This window comes from Hyperolius riggenbachi, chromosome 6, assembly GCF_040937935.1.
Source record: "Hyperolius riggenbachi isolate aHypRig1 chromosome 6, aHypRig1.pri, whole genome shotgun sequence".
Taxonomy (NCBI): Eukaryota; Metazoa; Chordata; class Amphibia; order Anura; family Hyperoliidae; genus Hyperolius; species Hyperolius riggenbachi.
Window position 1 is genome coordinate 19,908,493 of NC_090651.1, and position 18,787 is coordinate 19,927,279.

General features: G+C 44.6%; 1 protein-coding gene across 1 annotated transcript in view; it reads right to left on the bottom strand.

Annotated features, from left to right (window-relative positions):
* Positions 1–436: 436 nt before the first annotated feature.
* Positions 437–18,787, bottom strand: part of PHF13 (PHD finger protein 13) — a 30,084-nt gene continuing 11,733 nt past the window's right edge. The window contains exons 2-4 of the mRNA XM_068238961.1: positions 12,387–12,488; positions 7,185–7,818; positions 437–1,282 (exon numbers count right to left, since the gene is read on the bottom strand). Coding sequence (XP_068095062.1) covers positions 1,056–1,282; positions 7,185–7,818; positions 12,387–12,488 — 963 coding nt within the window. The 3' untranslated portion in view covers positions 437–1,055. The remainder of the gene's footprint in view (positions 1,283–7,184; positions 7,819–12,386; positions 12,489–18,787) is intronic.

Consider the following 18,787-nt stretch of genomic DNA (forward strand, 5'->3'; position numbering starts at 1 on the left):
CCGAACCCATTGGCAATGTTCTCTCCATTTACCCCACCCAGTGTGAGGTCACTTCCACTCCATCCCCTGCATAGGAACAGAACATGTCACTAGCCTACAGGCTTGCGGTGCATCTGTACAATAATGGCCCAGCAACATATATCTGAAACTAGTATGCGCGTATGGACTGCAGTGCTTTATGTAGAAGGGGCGGTCAGGAACGTCTCAAAGCCTAGCGATCTGCCTCATAATGACCGTCGGCTGCCTTCATTTTTACCTGCAGCAATCTGTGCGACCACCAATGTTAACCCATCCTTACTGAACTAGTGATGTCACTTTATAAACCTGTCATTTGCGCCAGCACCTAAGGAAAGGACATCCGCTAAGAAGAAAAAGGTCAGCCTCTGTGATAGTCAACGTTTAATGCCAAACCACATTAAAGGTTTCCGACCACCTATGAGGGAGCGAAAATAAACATTTATTGAGAAATTATATTTTTTGTACTTATTTACAACGATCGGTTATCTTTCGTTCCCGTGTGCAAGAAATGTCCTCTGGGCAGAACAGAGAAAACCTCAAAAACAAAAACAAACAGAAAGTAAAAATAAAAAGTTTCATTCACACAACTTTCTCTTCATATAACCTGAATTTCTACAGCCGTCTGAGGCCTCGTATATCACTACAAAACTAAAAGGTCACCTGTGAAAATAACAAAATAAAAGTTTTTTTTTCCAGCGACAAGCAGGTCCTTTTTCCGCTGAATATCTGCGGATTGTTTTGGTCTAGACATATTTTGGGGGTTAAACGTCCACCGCAGACCGATAACACGCTTCCTCTCAGGCGTCCATCAGAAGTCTGTATAAAATAAAACCTCTATCGTTGTTCGTAAGCCTGTTTCTCACACAGGCAGATCTCACGTTACCTCTGCCGACAAAAAACAAAACAAAAACTATCACCGTCTGTGTGCCCTTTTAAAACATAGAAATCCTTTGTTTTGCGTGTGCAGACCTGTGTGCTTCTGAAGCTGCTCAACGTCTTTGCGCACAGGGGCCTGCCCGAGTCCGCGTTGTGTGTTTTCAGTCCAGGAATAACTTCCTGCAGCCCATACGCGAGCGGTTTGATCGTCGGATGTCGAATTTGGTGTCTCGGCACTTTTGGCAAACGTAAATCTCTGGGACGTTGGACTTGCGGATTTTTGCGCAGGAGAGGTGGATCCAAGTATTGCACTCGTTGCATTCTATCATCGGTCGCCCCGCAAACGGCTTCATGCAAAAGCATGTGACGAGGTGCCAGGATTCATCGTCTGCAAAGAGAACAAAGAAGAAGAGTCAGGATTGAAGAAGAGGAATTTCTTACAGGCTGTAGGAAACAAAAACAAAACAAAACTTTTAAGGGACACCTAAAGCAAAAATAAAAAAAATTGATACATACCTCAGTAGTGGATATTCCTGAGGCTTCCCAGATCCTACTGCAGGCCACCATTCCAACATAAGGGCCCTCTTTATCTCAGTGTGAGTCTAATAAGTTTCTTCCAGCCACAGTAGCTGTGGACATCCGCAGCCGTACTGGGTCTGCACGCATGTCCAATAGAGCAAAGGGTTCGTGCACGGAGCAAAAAAGCCATGCTTGAGCTGCTTGGTTCTGTTGCACGTGTGCAGACCTTACTTGCACAGTCAGTACAGGTGCACTTATCCACAGCCGGGTCAAAAGGTAAAGAGGGGCACAATGCTGGATAGGTGAGCTTTGCGAGGATGTGGGCAGTTTCTGGGCCAGCCAAAGGCTTCCAGCTACTGAAGTGTAACTTTTTATTGATTATTTTTTAAAATTTTTTTTAGACTTCATGTGTGTTTAAGTCTTACTAATATTCACTGTAACATCTGTGTATTAATGCACTCTGCCTCACCATTCCCCCTTTAGTCATTCACTGCAAGACGAGACAGCGAAAGCACAACAGCAACAACAACAAAATTTGCATACTTTTGAATTTTAGATGTAAACTGCATAAATAAGAACATTTCCTATGAATATTACATAATTGGCACTTGCACTTTGCATTTCTGTGCACAGAGACTTACAGTTTCAGGCACAGAGCATTAGGCCAAGTACACACAAGCCGATCCATGGACAACTCTTCAAGCAATCCATTAATCTGATTTCTAATTGATTTGGCAGAAGAGTTGGAGGCGTCAAAATGTTGAATGCGAGCGTATGAGAGATATCTAAACCAGAGAACGTCCAAAAGAAAGAAGGAGGACACAAAAGCCGCAAATAGCATAGCAGAATATCATACCAGGTAAGTATAATATCAGATACTACTCTAAAGCAGAGCAGCCAGCACAGAGGAACATAACCCGTCCTCACTGGGGTACAGAGGAAGTGTGGGCAGGTCTGTGGTAACAACTGCAGAAAATGAGAAGTCACAAAGAGAAATGTACCACAGACGCACATATAAAATTATGAACTCAATGGAGACGCGTTCTTTTCAACAGTACATTTTTTTAATATAGCATTCGGGAAACTCTGTTCGGTTCAATATCCGAATGTGCATGAGTGTTTATTCGATCAATCGTTTAGCTCCACAAATCTCTTCCGCCCAATAAAAGGAGTCTGGACTCTGCCTGCTAGTTTCATGTTTAGAAAGGCTGAAAAGGGCCTAGGCTTCAACCTATGCAAAACACGTATTTATACAAGGTTCGAAAGCAAAATTAAAAACTAAAGAAAATTAAAGGACATTTGAAGTGAGAGGGATATAGAGGCTGCCATATTTCCTTAGTTGCCTGGCTGTCCTGCTGATCTCTTGGCTGCAGTAGTGTATGACACGCCTGAAACAAGTGGTGTATTAGAGGCAAAGGATCAGCAGGGCAGCAAGGCAATCTGCATTGTTTAAAAGTTTGCAAACGTTTAAATCCAATTTAAAATAAATCTGGGTATTTTGTTTAAATAACACTGAACAAGTTTGCATGACTTCCTCTTTGATGCAAGCCCCATTTCCTGTATAAATAGATGCAACATTCATGATATTTTCTAGACAGTACAGCAGCACTGTTCCAAGTAAAAGGTCACATGACTCAGCTGCCATCTTGTGACCTTATCCAATTTTTATGGTCATGTCTACAAAGAAAACATCACGTGATTAAATCTGTATATTACAAGCTTTTCCAGCACTAATACTGCAGGCTGTAAGTCCACAGATCTGGTGACATGGAGGCACGGCTGGACAAAGGCCCTCTCATCCCAACAAACATAGCTCAAGCCACAAAATGGCCGCCTCGCACAGGACGTCATTCACTACGATATGAAGTAACTCTGCCTACACTACCCGCCAGCCATTTCATATTCTAATTCAATGTATGAGGTGCAGGCGTCGAGTTTTTCTAAACTCAGTGGTGGGAGGAAAACAACATTTATGTATTTCACAAATAAATGCGTCTCCAGCTCTTGATAAAAGAAACATTAACCCTCCTGGCGGTAACCAGCAGGACTGTTCGCGCGCAGGAGGATTTCTCAGGCCATGCTGGGCCGATTTGCATAATTTATTTTTTTTGGCTACACGCAGCTAGCACTTTGCTAGCTGCGTTGTGCACACCGATCGCCGCCGCCGCTCCGATTTGCCGCTACCCGCCACGCCGCCCCCTCTGACCCCATGCGTTGCCTGGCCAATCAGCGCTGAGGGGTGGATCGAGACTCCCTTTGACGTCACGTCGTCGATGACGTCATCCCGCCCGGGGGAAGCCCTAATGGAAATCCCGTTCAGAACGGGATTTCCAGACGGGCTTGATCGCCGGAGGAGATCGAAGAGGGTGGGGGGGATGCCGCTGCACAGCGGCTGTCATGTAGCTCGCGCTAGGCTAGCTACATGATTTTAAAAAAAATTAAAAAAAAACTGCTGCGCTGCCCCCTGGCGGTTTTTAAAAGACCGCCAGGAGGGAGACGTCTGTAGCTGATAAAAGGCAGTTTCTAGGCTGGATAGAAACAAGTACAAACAGTCACAGTGCTTCATGTTTCCCTTCATTCACAAAATGGGGCCTCGCGCTTTTATCTATTTCCATTTGAAATGACAATGTGTATTTTGTTTATACCATTGTCTGTATTATTATGTACCCCATGTTTGTTTCTTACTTTGTACAGCAACACGGAATATGTTGGCGCTTTATAAATCAATAATAATGGTCTGTGCTGGCCACGGCAGCCATACCATACTTCCATCTAAGGCAGACACTTGATGCTATGGGCAGGGAGGTTTGTTATGGAGTGTGCTGTTGGGGGGAGGGAGGTGTTAGTTCTCCTCTTGCCCTACAGCCCGTATGGGATGCACCCTGTTCTCCACAGACCAACCGCATCTACAGAACTTTGTAGTTCCCAACAGATGCCATCGGTCCGTGGAGAAGAGGGTGCAACCCATATAGGCTGAGAACTACAGGAGCAGCACCCTGTAGGTACACTACATAGGCTCACCCTAACCGCACACTATTATGGACCTTCATTTAAATAAATAAAATCCTGGTGCGGTCACCTTTAATAATATTGGCTTTCATGTAAATATGCTGCAAACTGGGCCAATCAGAATAGTCCGGAACGGTCGTTTGATTGGCCCAGATGAGTCAATTGCAAGTGGGTTTGATTGGTATGCCTAAAATTGAAAGGCTATTCATACAACAATGCTCAAATCACAATCTACCTTCTAAAGTTACCAAAACAAACCAGTAATAATAAAAAAGGAACAACATTTTCCTTCACTAAAATAGGCAGAAAAAGGGCAACTATCTTGCAACGCTGAGGGAAGATATTTTTATGGGCACAAGAGACTTCCTTTCAGACCTTTCACAGTACATGCACTCAGGAAGCACCCCACAAAAAGCGGAACATCTGACTCTCAGTTCTCTAAAGCTACGGAGATCTGACGGCAGCTGCAGGACTCGGATGTCAGCTCTTCCTGTTTTGTTGGTCACATCAGGTGACGGTTTGCGGTTTCTGTTACGGATGCTGCGACTAGTCTCTTTAAAGGACCACCATCACAAAAAAATTAAAATACATGAAAACAAGCAAATAAAAAAAGTGAATTTCTCCAAGCGTAAAATGTGCTATAAATTACTTTTCTGCTATGTTATTGTCACAGAACTGACAGGTTTTGGACTAGCTCATCTCCTCATGTGGGATTCTCAGGGTTTTCTTTATGTTCAAACGCACTCAGTGAATGGCAGTTGCTCAGTCCATCTGCCAGAATCGTGTGCAAACAGGTGGGGGTGGCCTGGATCTTTATACAGATCTTTTGTAGGGAGTGCATTTGTAAAGAATAAATTAAATATGGAGAATCCTCCATGAAGAGATTGACTAGTCAGAAATCAGTCTGTTCCGTCAGATTTATTTTAACTACTGTAGGTGATAGCAACATAGGAGGAAAAAGTAATTTATAGCTCATTTTACTCTGGAAGGAACATACTTATTTGTATGGGTTTACATGTACCGTAGCTTAACTTTAACAATGTTTCACAATAGTGGCCCTTTAACAAGCTGCTAAACAATTGGTGGGAAAGTCATCCAATGGAATTGCGTGAAACAGTGGTGTGAAAGAGCAGCGGCAACAAGCAGCTGCAGGATGCCATCTTTGTTAGCAGCAGCACTGGGTGGTAGAAGGAGAAATTTCTTAGACACTTGATGCAGAGATTTGTTATAGTGACTAATTCTCTCATCTGACACGACTCTACTATGGGTTACTTGCCTAACAGATGACGCTGCTAAAACGGGAATACAAAACAAGAAACAAAGCTGAGAAAAGAGATCATAACAAATTCCTACGAATTTCCTCTAACTCCTTTCCAGCAGCTGCCATCTGCTACACTTCCCGCTGCCGGGAGTGCCAAGGATGACGCATATTTGGGTCGAGGGGCCCTCTGCTGGGCAGGACTACAAATCCTGGCAAGGACCAACTGGAGTGCCACCTAGTGGTCAGAAAAATGAACCAGCCATTTTGTGAGAGGAGGACCACATCTCACACAAGTACTTCTCACTGTAGTTAAGATGCCCATACAAAGAGACAGATCTCCCTTTGAACCTGATCGGAGAGAGATAGATCTATTGCCTGCCTATATAATGCAGGCGGATTCCCTATTGATTTCGGACACCTTTGCTTGCTTGCCTGCTCCCCCCCCCCCAAAAAAAATGCCCCCCACATGCCAGTGCAGCGTAAAACCTCACCTGCCCTGCATTCTCCTCTGTCACCCCCGTTTCTGTTGTCTTACCGAGCTCCACCAAGTCACACGCATGCCTGGTTCTCAGAAGTCTAAAGCAGGCCATACACTGGCCCGATTTGCGCCAGTTTCGACAGCAGATTCGATGACTGGAAACTAATCTGCTGCCAATCGTTCACGCTACACGCCGAATTTCGATCCATTTCGTCCGATCCCGTCGATCGTGCCGTGCGGAAAATAACCGTCGATCGCCCGCGGGTAAAGAGCGCATCGCTAGCGGCGTTCGAGTGCCCGACGACCGACGCAATAGAGCCGCATACATTACCTGCTCCGCCGGCGCGACTGCAGTCTCCCGGTCACCGCTGCTCTGTCTGCGCTCTGGTCTCCAGGTCCGGCATGCCTCACTTCTTCTAGCCCGGCAGGAAGTTTAAACAGTAGAGCGCCCTCTACTGTAAACTTCCTGCCGGGCTAGAAGAAGTGAGGCATGCCGGACCTGGAGACCAGAGCGCAGACAGAGCAGCGGTGACCGGGAGACTGCAGTCGTGGCGGCGGAGCAGGTAATGTATGCGGGCGGGCGGGGGCAGCAGCAGCAGTACCACCACAACAGATTGTGAACGGTTTCAGGCTGAAATCGGTTCACAATCTGTTTGCTGTAAAGGTAGCCATACGATCCCTCTCTGATCAGATTCGATCAGAGAGTGATCTATCTGTTGGTCGAATCTGATGGCAAATCGACCAGTGTATGGCCACCTTAAGAGTTGTGGCAGCAAGACAGGTGAGATCTCACACTGGAAGGAATGACGGGCAAGGTGGTGGTGGGGATTTGGCGACATTTACACTTGGAGAGGTCAGGCAGCCGGCCACTATTCCGTTCTTCGTTCATAGCAACGTCGAATGCCAATATTCCCACGCAAGCAATAGAGCATTTTCCAGCCTGCCAGATACACCAATGTATACTAGGGCCTGGGCATGATCTGCCATAGCTGCCTATTCCCTCTACACTAAAGCCATATTTACCTGAATCCACCATGATGTCCTCGTCATTGCCTGTGCTGTCTTCATCCCGGAAGACCACTTGCTTTCCCTGGCGTATGACCGTTCGTTTCCCCAGGTTCACCTCTGAATATTCAGTCTTTATTTCCTCTGCGTCAGAGGTCATAGCCATCGAGACACTATCCATGCTGTTGTTGTAGCTCTCCAACATGGCCTCGGAAGTCTCATGCGGTGGGGACATCTTCAGCTGCAGTGTGTGGTCTGGGACTGGCATAGGCATGGGCATAGGCATTGCGTTGTCCTCTGGGTAGGAGTCTTCTGGTTCCAGTTTTATTACAGTTTTCATATAGTCTTCCTGCTTGACCAGCGGCTGCTCATGTTGCAGCTTCTGCTCATGTTGCAGCTCCCTCTTCTTCAGCTTTTTCTTCCTCTTTATCTTGTCCAGTTTTTTCCTCTCCAGGAGAAAGGAGCTGAGCTTGGAATGTTTCAGCATGGAAGGATAGGATCGCTCGTGCTTCAGCTCCCCAAAACTTCTCCGCTTTTTGATTGGAAGGGCCCCGGTGGCGGGGAGGTCATGAAAACGGGAGTCCCAGCTGTCACTGTCTACGGTACTTCCTGTGCTGTTTGGTGGGCTGGATCCTGCCCTGAGAGGGGATTCCTGGAGAAGGCAATGCAGAATAATAGTCAGGATGGTAAATCAAACTAGTGAGGTGAAGGCCAATAAGAATACATTAAAAACTCAAAATTATACATCAACATGCATCTTGCAAAGAAATCAAATAGACCTTCAGTCACTACTCACTCCTGAGGAAGAATTGACCAGAATGCTCTTCCCCCTACAACTAACCTACTAAGTCTCACAGAAGTCAGTAAAAGTGGAAATTCAAGAGTTTCCATGCGGTTTTTGCTGTCTGGTAACATCCAGGGCTCTGGCAGGATTTGAACTCCAGTCCTCAAAGATCGACGTTACATTTTTTGGCACAGCTCAAACTAATTGATAAACTACTAATAAATCTGGAAAGGTGTGGTTCATCCAGTAGAACGGGTTTCTCCATTTCTCAGTCTATCCTAAACACTGGCATGGATATGGCCATCGAGGACTGGAGTTCGACACCTGTGCTCTACAGTACTAGGATTCTATGGAAGTGCTATGACCAATGTCACTGGTTTCCCCTAGTGCAGGCATGGGCAAACTCGACCCTCCAGCTGTTACGGAACTACAAGTCCCACAATGCATTTTCCTTTATGAGTCATGATTGTGGCTGTCAGACTCCTGCAATGCATTATGGGACTTGTAGTTCCTTAACAGCAGGATGGCCAAGTTTCCCCATGCCTGTACTAGTGTGTGCTCCACGAGAAATTCATATATAGAAGGGACTACCCAAAGCAAATCACTAGTAGCTGTAAGAGGGCCAGAGGTCTAAACACTGCACTATAGTGGCTGCCATTTTCCTAGTCGGTAACTGATCAAACTATACAGATAAGGCACAGGATGTCTAATGCTGGGAATACACCATAAAATTTTTCTGTTAGATTTTCTGTAATCCGATTGTTTTCTGTAGAGACGAATCTGAACTACAGAAGAATCTAACAGAAAATTGTATGGTGTATTCCTAGCATTAAAGGGGCACTACAGCGAAAAACTGTAAAATTTAAAATATGTGCAAACATATACAAATAAGAAGTACATTTTTTCCAGAGTAAAATGAGCCGTAAATTACTTTTCACCTATGTTGCTGTCACTCACAGTAGGTAATAGAAATCTGACAGAAGTGACAGGTTTTGGACTAGTCCATCTCTTTATAGGGGATTCTCAGGGATTTATTTATTTTCAAAAGCACTTAGTGAATGGCAGTTGCTCTGTCCAACTGCCAAAAAATTGTGTAGCGAGCAGGGAAGCTGGCCAGCATCATTGTTTAAATCCTTTTTAGAGAATATTTGTTTATAAAGAATAAAAGCCTTGATGAGAATCCCCTATGAAGAGATGGACTAGTCCAAAACCTGTCACTTCTGTCAGATTTCTACTGGCTACTGTAAGTGACAGCAACACAGGAAAAAAAAAATTTATGGCTCATTTTACTCTGGAAAAAAATGTACTTATTTGTATATGTTCAACATATTTTTAATTTTACAGTTTTTCGCTGTAGTGCCTCTTTAAGCTTGTGACATGACGGTGAGGAAAGGGGCGGGGATGGTCGTAAGATAGTGTAGTCAGAAGACCCCAGTCTGAATTTTTTTTTTGGGGGGGGGGGGGGGGGGGGGGTTTGATCACTATTCTGCAGCAGCTTGTATGCAGCTACATTTATAAAGAAACTCTTAAGAAGACAGGATTGTCCATTTTATTGCAGACCCCAGACTCGCTCCTTGGTGGGATAGTTCCCCATGCTGAATGATGCCTTTCATCGGGAGGTCACAGACTTCCAGAGAAAGGGAGTGTTTAACCACTCAATATTCCTAATATCGCCCTCACAAACTATGCTCTTGTTTATTTATGGGGAAATAGGAGACGTCCCAGTTCTCTGCTCCTCCTGCAGTATAAATACCACAGGCCTTCGAGAACAACCACCATAGCTGAACCCCCACACTCTGCTGGCACAGGACAGGGGGCGCTCACTTAATCCTGGTTCTGGATATGGTTCTGTTAAAGGGACCCTGTGGTAAATCCATGTATAGAAATCCACCGATTTATCCTGAAATGGGGGTGTTTAACAAGCATGGCTGTGGAGTCGGAGTAATTTTTGGGTACCTGGAGTCAGAGTCTGTTTTCATAAACTGAGAAGTCTGAGACGGGCGATTTTTGTACCCACTCCATAGCCATGCAAGGAGGTACGGGCTGTCACATGATAGCGGCATGTGGGGACAGTGAGGTATGGGCCATCACATGATAGGGACACGAGGACAGGGAGATATGGGAGGTCAAATGATATTGGATGATATATGGGGCTTTACATAATACTAGCATGTATGGAGGGCGGGATATAAGATGCATGAACATAGTGGCTTGTGGGAAGAAAAGGATGTGGGATGTTACCAAGAGGGACATATGTGAAGGACAGGATGTGGGATTTTGCAGGATAGCAGAATGTAGGGAGGGCTGGTTGTGGAATATCACAATAAAGGTGCACGAGGAGGGTGGGATGTCACACGATAGTGGCACATGAGGGCGCGGGATGTCACAATGAAGGTGCGAGGAGGGTGGAATGTCGCATGATCGTGGCCCGTGAGGAGGGCAAGATGTGGGATGTCACATGACGGTGTGTGGGAAGGATGGGATGTCACGTGATAGTTGTGCGTGAGAAGGGCGGTATGTGGAGCGCCACATGTGGAGGGCAGGATGTGGTATGTCACATGATGGTGTGTGGGAAGGATTGGATATCACATGATAGTGGAACATGGGAAGGGCAGAAGGTGGGATGTCGCATGATAGCGGCACATGTGGAGGGCAGGATGTGGGATGTCACATGATGATGTGTGGGAAGTATGGGATGTCACATGATAGCGGCACATGTGGAGGGGAGAAGGTGGGATGTCACATGATGATGTGTGAGAAGGATGGGATGTCACATGATAGCGGCACATGTGGAGGGGAGAAGGTGGGATGTCACATGATGATGTGTGAGAAGGATGGGATGTCACATGATAGCGGCACATGTGGAGGGCAGGATGTGGGATGTCACATGATCGTGATATGTGGGGAGGGCAGGATGTGGAATGTCACATGATGATGTGTGGGAAGTATGGGATGTCACATGATAGCGGCACATGTGGAGGGCAGAAGGTGGGATGTCACACGATAGCTGTGCATGAGGAGGGTGGTATGTGGAATGCCAGATAGTGGCATGTGCAGAGGGCAGGATGAGAGTATGGCATGAACAATAGCTGCCCATCAATATGGCACACTGGAATGGGAATGAAACTAGAATACATTTCATTAGCAGGTAACAGATTCTAATGTGCAGAAGTAACGTTTCAGCATTTCATATCCTCTAACAGGTGCTTTAATGGATTTATTATTACGAAGCAATTAAAAAAAAAAAAAAAACACGTTACACATATTGTGAACGCAGGACTTCAGCCACGTCCTGCAGCTCGACCACCATAAACCTTCCTGTGACAGTAACAGCACTACAGGAAGCTACTCACACTGCGACACGACAACTTCCTGTACAATCCCCCACAGCCTCCCTCCCCCACCCAATACAGGACAGAGATAATCAAATCACCATCCCAGCGTGACATCACCACTAAACTATGCTAACGACAACTTTACAACTCTAGTGAGGAAAGCTTTGGCAGAGCCGTGATCCACAATAAAAATATGTATAGCCAAGACCTGTACCCTGGATAACCCAACATAGAAGAGCAAATTGCCTGCAAAAAGACTTGTACCTGTATTTCTGTCCAATCGTTTGTGACTTACAGCACCAATGACAGTACAATTTTTAGTGAATCACCGTTTATTTGATGTGATTATTCAGATCGTATGAAAGAGAACACCGGTGGTGGATTTTTTCATACGTACAACTGCAACTGGTTTTGATATTGGGAATAGTTTGGCTTTTCGAATGCTGTGGATCTATTGTAAACCATCTTCTCTTTCGATATAAAACAAAAATATGATAGTTTGCTAAAAATCGTTTTGTTGATGGACATTTTACAGTTCCCAGCTACACAACATAATCTGTTCAGAAACATTTGTTTTTACTCTACCACTGAACAAGGCCTTATGTACACGATCAGATCTCTGACCAACCCCTTATCGAAATTACTCAGAAATATTGATTTTCCGATCCGCCATCAAATCGATTGGCGTGCCAAATTTACAGAAACATTAATTCTACTAACATAATTGATCATTTAGTATTGAAAACAAACTGCATTGTATACACAATACAATCAAATTGATCGATTTTCCAGTTTTTTGAAAATTGTATAATAAAAAAAAAAAAAAATTTGTAGAAAGAAAAACAGAAAATCTGTTTGAATTAGTGGGAAAAATAAGAAAAATATAGAAGCAAAAACTGTTTGTTTTTTTGTAACCGATCATAGCAGCTTCCTGTGTGAAATCACTATATCCCTTCCCCCAAATGCCTAGTGCCTGAAATATGTCATAGTGACAGCACTGTGCAGTTCAGTATATCCCATCTGGCTTACACTGTCAGACGTCAAACTCTCATTGTGTGTATTGTATTACTGGATATATAGCGGTTTTGTCACATAACTCACCTCCTCGGGGTATGGTATGTAGCCAGCATAGGCCAGGACAAATGTGCAGAACTTGTTAAAATCCTCCACGGTCCTCCTCCGCTGATAATTTGGCGTTCCATCCTGAAACAAAAAATGACTGAGGGTTACACTGACTGCTAAATTTCCCTCTAAGAAAATTAAAAACCATAAAATCAGATTGTTGATTAAATTAGAAATATTGACTTTTTTTAATTAGGCCAAACATACAAGAGCATATCAGAATTGGCTGTGTATGGTAAGCTCACACCGCAACCGGGTCCATCTTGCACAGAAGATTCTCAGCCACACAGCGCTAAATTTAAGCTGTGTACCCACGGCCAGATAAACAATCGTTTCCCAATCCATCTCGCCGAATCTGCAAGCGTCGTTGGCTACTACGGAAACAAACGAAAGTCAATGGAGATCTGAAGAACCCTCCACAATATGATCCAACCTGGCGGTTGTTTCAAAAACTATCACCGTGGGTGGATTGCGGTGTGAAACCCCATTACAACAAATTTTTGTTAAACTAGGTTATGCTATATTGCGAAAAGGTTTATCTTTTCGTGCCAAACCATATTTTCCACAATATCGCATAACATCGTTTAACAAAACCGTTAAACGATGTTTCGCAGCACAGGCCACCTGTGGTGATCGTTTGTTTTTAAACAACCGGCATATTGGATCATATTGCGAAGAATCGTTTGGATCCCCAATTGACTTTCGTGGTAATTTCCCATGATTCTGTAAACCATTATTCACACAATCGTTAGTTTCCAACTTTCTACAGTCTACCTACTCTGCTTGCAGATTCGGCCTGATGGATCAGGCAATCCTGATCCATGTGGCTGTGGGTACCTGAATAATTCAGGAGGGATCTACAGCAGGTTTCTATCTCCCGAACCTGGCGACAGTGCATCAGCAATCTATGTCCAGACATGCCTACACAGTTGTTGCCTTGTGTCAGATTGAGTCTGCCATGTGCAATGTGAGAAATGACCACATGGGGGAGCTGATGAGTATAAAAAGGAAACCGGATCTATAGACTTTAGTTTCTAAACCCAACATTCAGCAAGGCAAATTCAAGAGCCTCATACACATACTACAGCATAAATGTCAAACTCTGGCCCACAAGCCAAATGTGCCCCTAGAGCAATCGAATTTGGCCTGGAAACATTCATTAGCCCTCTGCAGTCAGGACACTCACAAGCTGGCGCACAAGCAGCATTGAAAACAGTTAGGTTGCAAAATTTGACGGTTGCAGAAAGGGGACATTAGCTTCCAAAATGGATTGCACGCAAAAGCACTGAGTACCACACCCTGTCACTAGCAAGGAGGTTACCCCTTAGGGCCCTTTTCCACTAGCAATCACTAGCGTTCGCACTACACGCTAGCGATTGTGATTCAGCAAAGTGCAGCAAATTTCCTGGCGATTGCATTCGCGATCTTGCTATGCAATGCACTGCATAGCAAAAGCGCGGAAGTGGAAATTACCTACCGTGATTCCTATGTTAAAATGCAAACTGTAGCGATTTAAAAATCACTAGCGGTTTGCGATTCAGCATCGCAATCACCGCTAGTGGAAAAGGGCCCTTATGGAAAATTTGACCTGGAGGTGATTTCTACACTTTGTATTATGCTTGGCCCACTATAGACCACCAGGAAAGCTATACTAGAGGCAAAGCCTTCGATCACCAGGGAAGCCATATGGGGGAGGGAGGGGGTAAGCACTAGACACCAGGGAATTGTATATAGGGGCAGGGAGAGCACTAGCTTACCAGGGAACTGTATGGGGGAGGCACTAGGCACTAGGGAACTGTTTAGGGGAGAGAGGGGCTACTAGAAACTAGGGAACTGTACAGGGGAGGGAAGGAGGACCACTAAACACCAGGGAACTATACAGGGGAGGGGGGAATCGCTAGACACCAGGCAACTTTATAAAAGGAGACAAGGCCACTAGACATTGAGGTAGGCGCAAAACTTGGTCCCTGTATTCAATTACGGCCTACTTTGTATTCGAGTTTAACACCCGTGCCCTAGAGGGAACTCAGCTGAAGCAACCAAGAGTCTAGAGAGTGTACAGCGACAAACTAGCACATTGTTCCATCCCTTACCAACCTGCCAGAAGCAGCTCCATAGTGCTGTCCCTCTCTGCAGAAACAGTAAATACTGTAGCTGAGCACCGCATCTATAGAATGCTCATGCCCTGATAGCTACGGGTGACAGTTATGCATGTGTTCTGTATGTAATCAGGATAAGGGATTATAAACAATTAAGATTCTGGACAGAGGAAAAAACAACTTGTTTCATTTCCTCTCTGGATTCAGCTGGCGGGCAGGCCATATGGTGAACATGTGACAAACAAACAAGGACAACAGATGCCAGACTACACTTTTCAGCATCCATGCAGTATCATGTGGAGGCGGGACTTGCACCACTACACCGTCACACCAACTTCCTGTGAACTGCAAGACCTTAATTTAGTAACAGGAAATAACAGGCAGTAGCATAAGGACAGATGCAGGGCTGCAAGCAGGCACATAGGATTTTTCAAATTCATAAGTTAGTTCCCGAAAGGTAAAGTCTAAAGTTTAGGCTTGTTTGCTTTGAGCTGTGGCTCAAGTCCAGCTTCTGCCCATACAACGCCCCATTTACTTGCCAAAAGCAAAAAGAGGGTGGAGTGTAAGTACTCTATAATGCATGTGAGATTATACATCTCTTGACACATGATTGGCCTTTGGCTCACGCACATAAAGCAAATATGCAGAGCACGAATCATTACTTGCATCCTAATTAGACAAACAGGGTAACCACACCCTCATTAACATCTGTGAATTATACAGATGCAATGTTCAATAACAAGACTACTACGTGTTGAGGAAGCAGCTGTGCCTCTAGTGGGAACCTATGGAACTGCAGCAGGTAGCATTTAAAGGGAAAGGCACTACAAAGCTTGTGTTTAGGAGTGGGGGAAGGGATAGGAAGCAACATATCAGGTTTCTATTGCGGTCTGTGCCTTTGTAAAGATGGCCGTTCATGTAATGCTCGCAGAAACTGCTGTAGATTTTACAATTAGGCACCTGGAATTTGCTCAATGGGTTATTATTTATGAAGCGCCAACATAATACGCAGCGCTGGACAATAAAGAGGAATACATACAAGGAGTATCAGACATAAAGGTAGCACATGGTTATACAACATAGTACAGTAGAGTCTCAGTTATTCGGCACAGACGGGGATCGGCTAGTGCCAGATAGGGGTGCTTTCTGGTTGCTTGAGACTCGATGTTAAAAATAGGCCTAGTTAATACAGTACTATTATACCACAATGTATATACATAACATGAAATCTGCATTAAATGTTAAAATACACTGATTGAAAGCATTTTAGCCTTGGGGAGCAGTGGAACCCATTCTTTAAGCAGAGGCCACAAACAGCCCAAGGGCCTGTACACACTGCTGCGCTTGCACTGCGCTTTTCAAATCGCATGCGCTTTTTAACCGCAAGGTCTTTTGAAAAATAATGAAAATCGTGGAGACCTGTACACACTGGTGCGATGCACTTTTACTATTCTCATGAAGGCTTGCAATAAAAAAAAAAAAAAAAAAAAAAAAAAAAAAAAAAAAAAAAATCGCAGCAGTGTGTACAGGCCCTAAGACATTCAAGAAGGTTGAGGGTGAGTATACGCCCCCTATGGAAAGAAACACAGAGACAACGGGAGCCCAGATGGTGCAGTACATCACAGATAATGAATAAATGTAAATGGTGTTGAAATAATATTCACAAAGGCGGGTTGCAGAAGGGCAACCGACCACTGCAGGCAGGTGGAGATGCACAAACCCGACTCCACTCGGGGTACCAGGAGACCTGGCGAAACTCTTAAGGTGGGTACACACGTCAGATCTTTTGCAGATACTGATCTGTTGCATGTGTACAGTGGTCTTTGTGTGCAGCATCTTGCAAAGATTTTTTTTTGATGGGGAGTTCAGCTCCATAGAATAGACTGTAGAGTATGGCTCTCATACTACATGGAAGGGGGTAAAATTGGTCTGTGATCTTTCATTTTCCAAAGACTTATCTGACGTGTGTACGCACCTTTACACACTGGCAAACTAAAGGTGGGTACAAATGTCAGATAAAAGTCTTTGGAAAATGAAAGATCACAGACCAATTTTACCCCCTTTCATGTAGTATGAGAGCCATACCTACACAGTCTATTCTATGGAGCTGAACTCCCCATCAGATAAAAATCTTTGCAACATGCTGCACACAAAGATGCTGTACAGACACAAAAGATCAGTATCTGCAAAAGATCCGTTCCTGCAAAAGATCTGTTCCTGCAAAATGCATTCATAGTCTATGATATCTGCAGATCATCATACACACCTTGTTTAACGGACAATTATCTGTAGACCAGATCCACCAGGTTGGATCTTCAGATCGGCAGATAATTGTCTGATCTGCAGATGAATGTCCATTAAACAAGGTGTGTATGAGGAACTGCAGATATCATAGACTATGAATGCACTCTGCAGGAATGGATCTTTTGCAGGGATTGATCTTTTGCAGACACTGATCTGTTGCGTGTGTACAGCATCTTTGTGTGCAGCATCTTGCAAAGATTTTTATCTGATGGTGAGTTCAGCTCAATAGAATAGACTGTGTAGGTATAGCTCTCATACTACATGGAAGGGGGTAAAATTGGTCTGTGATCTTTCATTTTCCAAAGACTTTTATCTGACGTGTGTACGCACCTTTAGTCGTGTCAGAGACCACCAGTGGTCAGGTGTAGGAGCAACCCACGGATGGGGTGAGAGACAGTAAAAAAGGGGTAAAGAGGCGTCCAAGGTGAATAAAATACATTAAAAGCAACTAAAATATAAATAAATGAGGTGGCTTACCTCAATGATGACACACCCATATAGGAATGGATATTAGTAAAAAAATAAAAGCACAGGCAACGCGTTTCGTGGGAACTCGCCCACTTCCTCAGGCGAGTTCCCACGAAACGCTTTGCTTGTGTTTTTTTTTTTTTTTTTACTAATAAATATCCATTCCTATATGGGTGTGTCATCATGGAGGTAAGCCACCTCATTTATTTATATTTTAGTTGCTTTTAATGTATTTATTCACCTTGGACGCCTCTTTACCCCTATTTAACCTAAGAAGTTGGCCTATACCACTGTGTAATGCCGGCGATCTGTGCTGGTTGGTTTAGACTGCCGGTTAGTTAAGTTCTGGATAACCAGGACTCTACTGTAGGTTATATACATAAACTGGGTATACAATACATAGTTAGTTCATAGGGTCAAGTTAGTCCATAGGAAAGGTGTTATTGGTGAGGTTGTAAGATCAAGGAGGACACACTGGGCTTATAATCTATAGGGGAGGGACACACTAAGTAGGACAGCAGAATAGATAGGGTTATGTTAAATAGTAAGCCATAGAAAACGGCCAATCTGCCTTTCTGACCCTCCACTGAGCTTGCAGATGCCTATAATAGATTCATTCATCATTCTGGCTTCACTACTTTGTCCTAACAGCAAGTCTAGCCATACACGCGTCCATTTATGTGGCAGATATGATCATTCTGACAAGGATGTCTGTACAGAGATCAAACCGATGGCTGCTGGAATACACATGGTATTCTCCTGATAAGGGAGACTGAGCAGGAGGTCACACACCCCTCCAGACAAAATCAGCAACCACACACATTTTACTATTCAGATAAGTTTAACAGACGCAGCTTTACCCTTGCTTGCTAGGCCCATGATCACATTGCACAAGAGACCAGCGGGACTTACAGTAAAGTCTTCAAAATAGATGAACCATAACTCTGCAGCATCAGAAGCCTACATCCACACAGCAACCATAACTCTGCAGCACCAGAGGCCTACATCCACATGGCAACCATAACTGTGACACCAGAGGCCTACATCCACACAGCAACCATAACTGCAGCACCAGATGCCTACAACCACATGGCAACCATAACTCTGCAGCACCAGAGGCCTACATCCACATGGCAACCATAACTCTGCAGCACCAGAGGCCTACATCCACATGGCAACCATAACTCTGCAGCACCAGAGGCCTACATCCACATGGCAACCATAACTCTGCAGCACCAGAGGCCTACATCCACATGGCAACCATAACTCTGCAGCACCAGAGGCCTACATCCACATGGCAACCATAACTGTGACACCAGAGGCCTACAACCACACGGCAACCATAACTCTGCAGCACCAGAGGCCTACATTCACATGGCAACCATAACTCTGCAGCACTAGAGGTCTACAACCACAAAGCAACCATAACTCTGCAGCACCAGAGGTCTACAACCACACGGCAGCCATAACTCTATGGCACCAGAGGCCTAAACCCACACAGCAGCCATA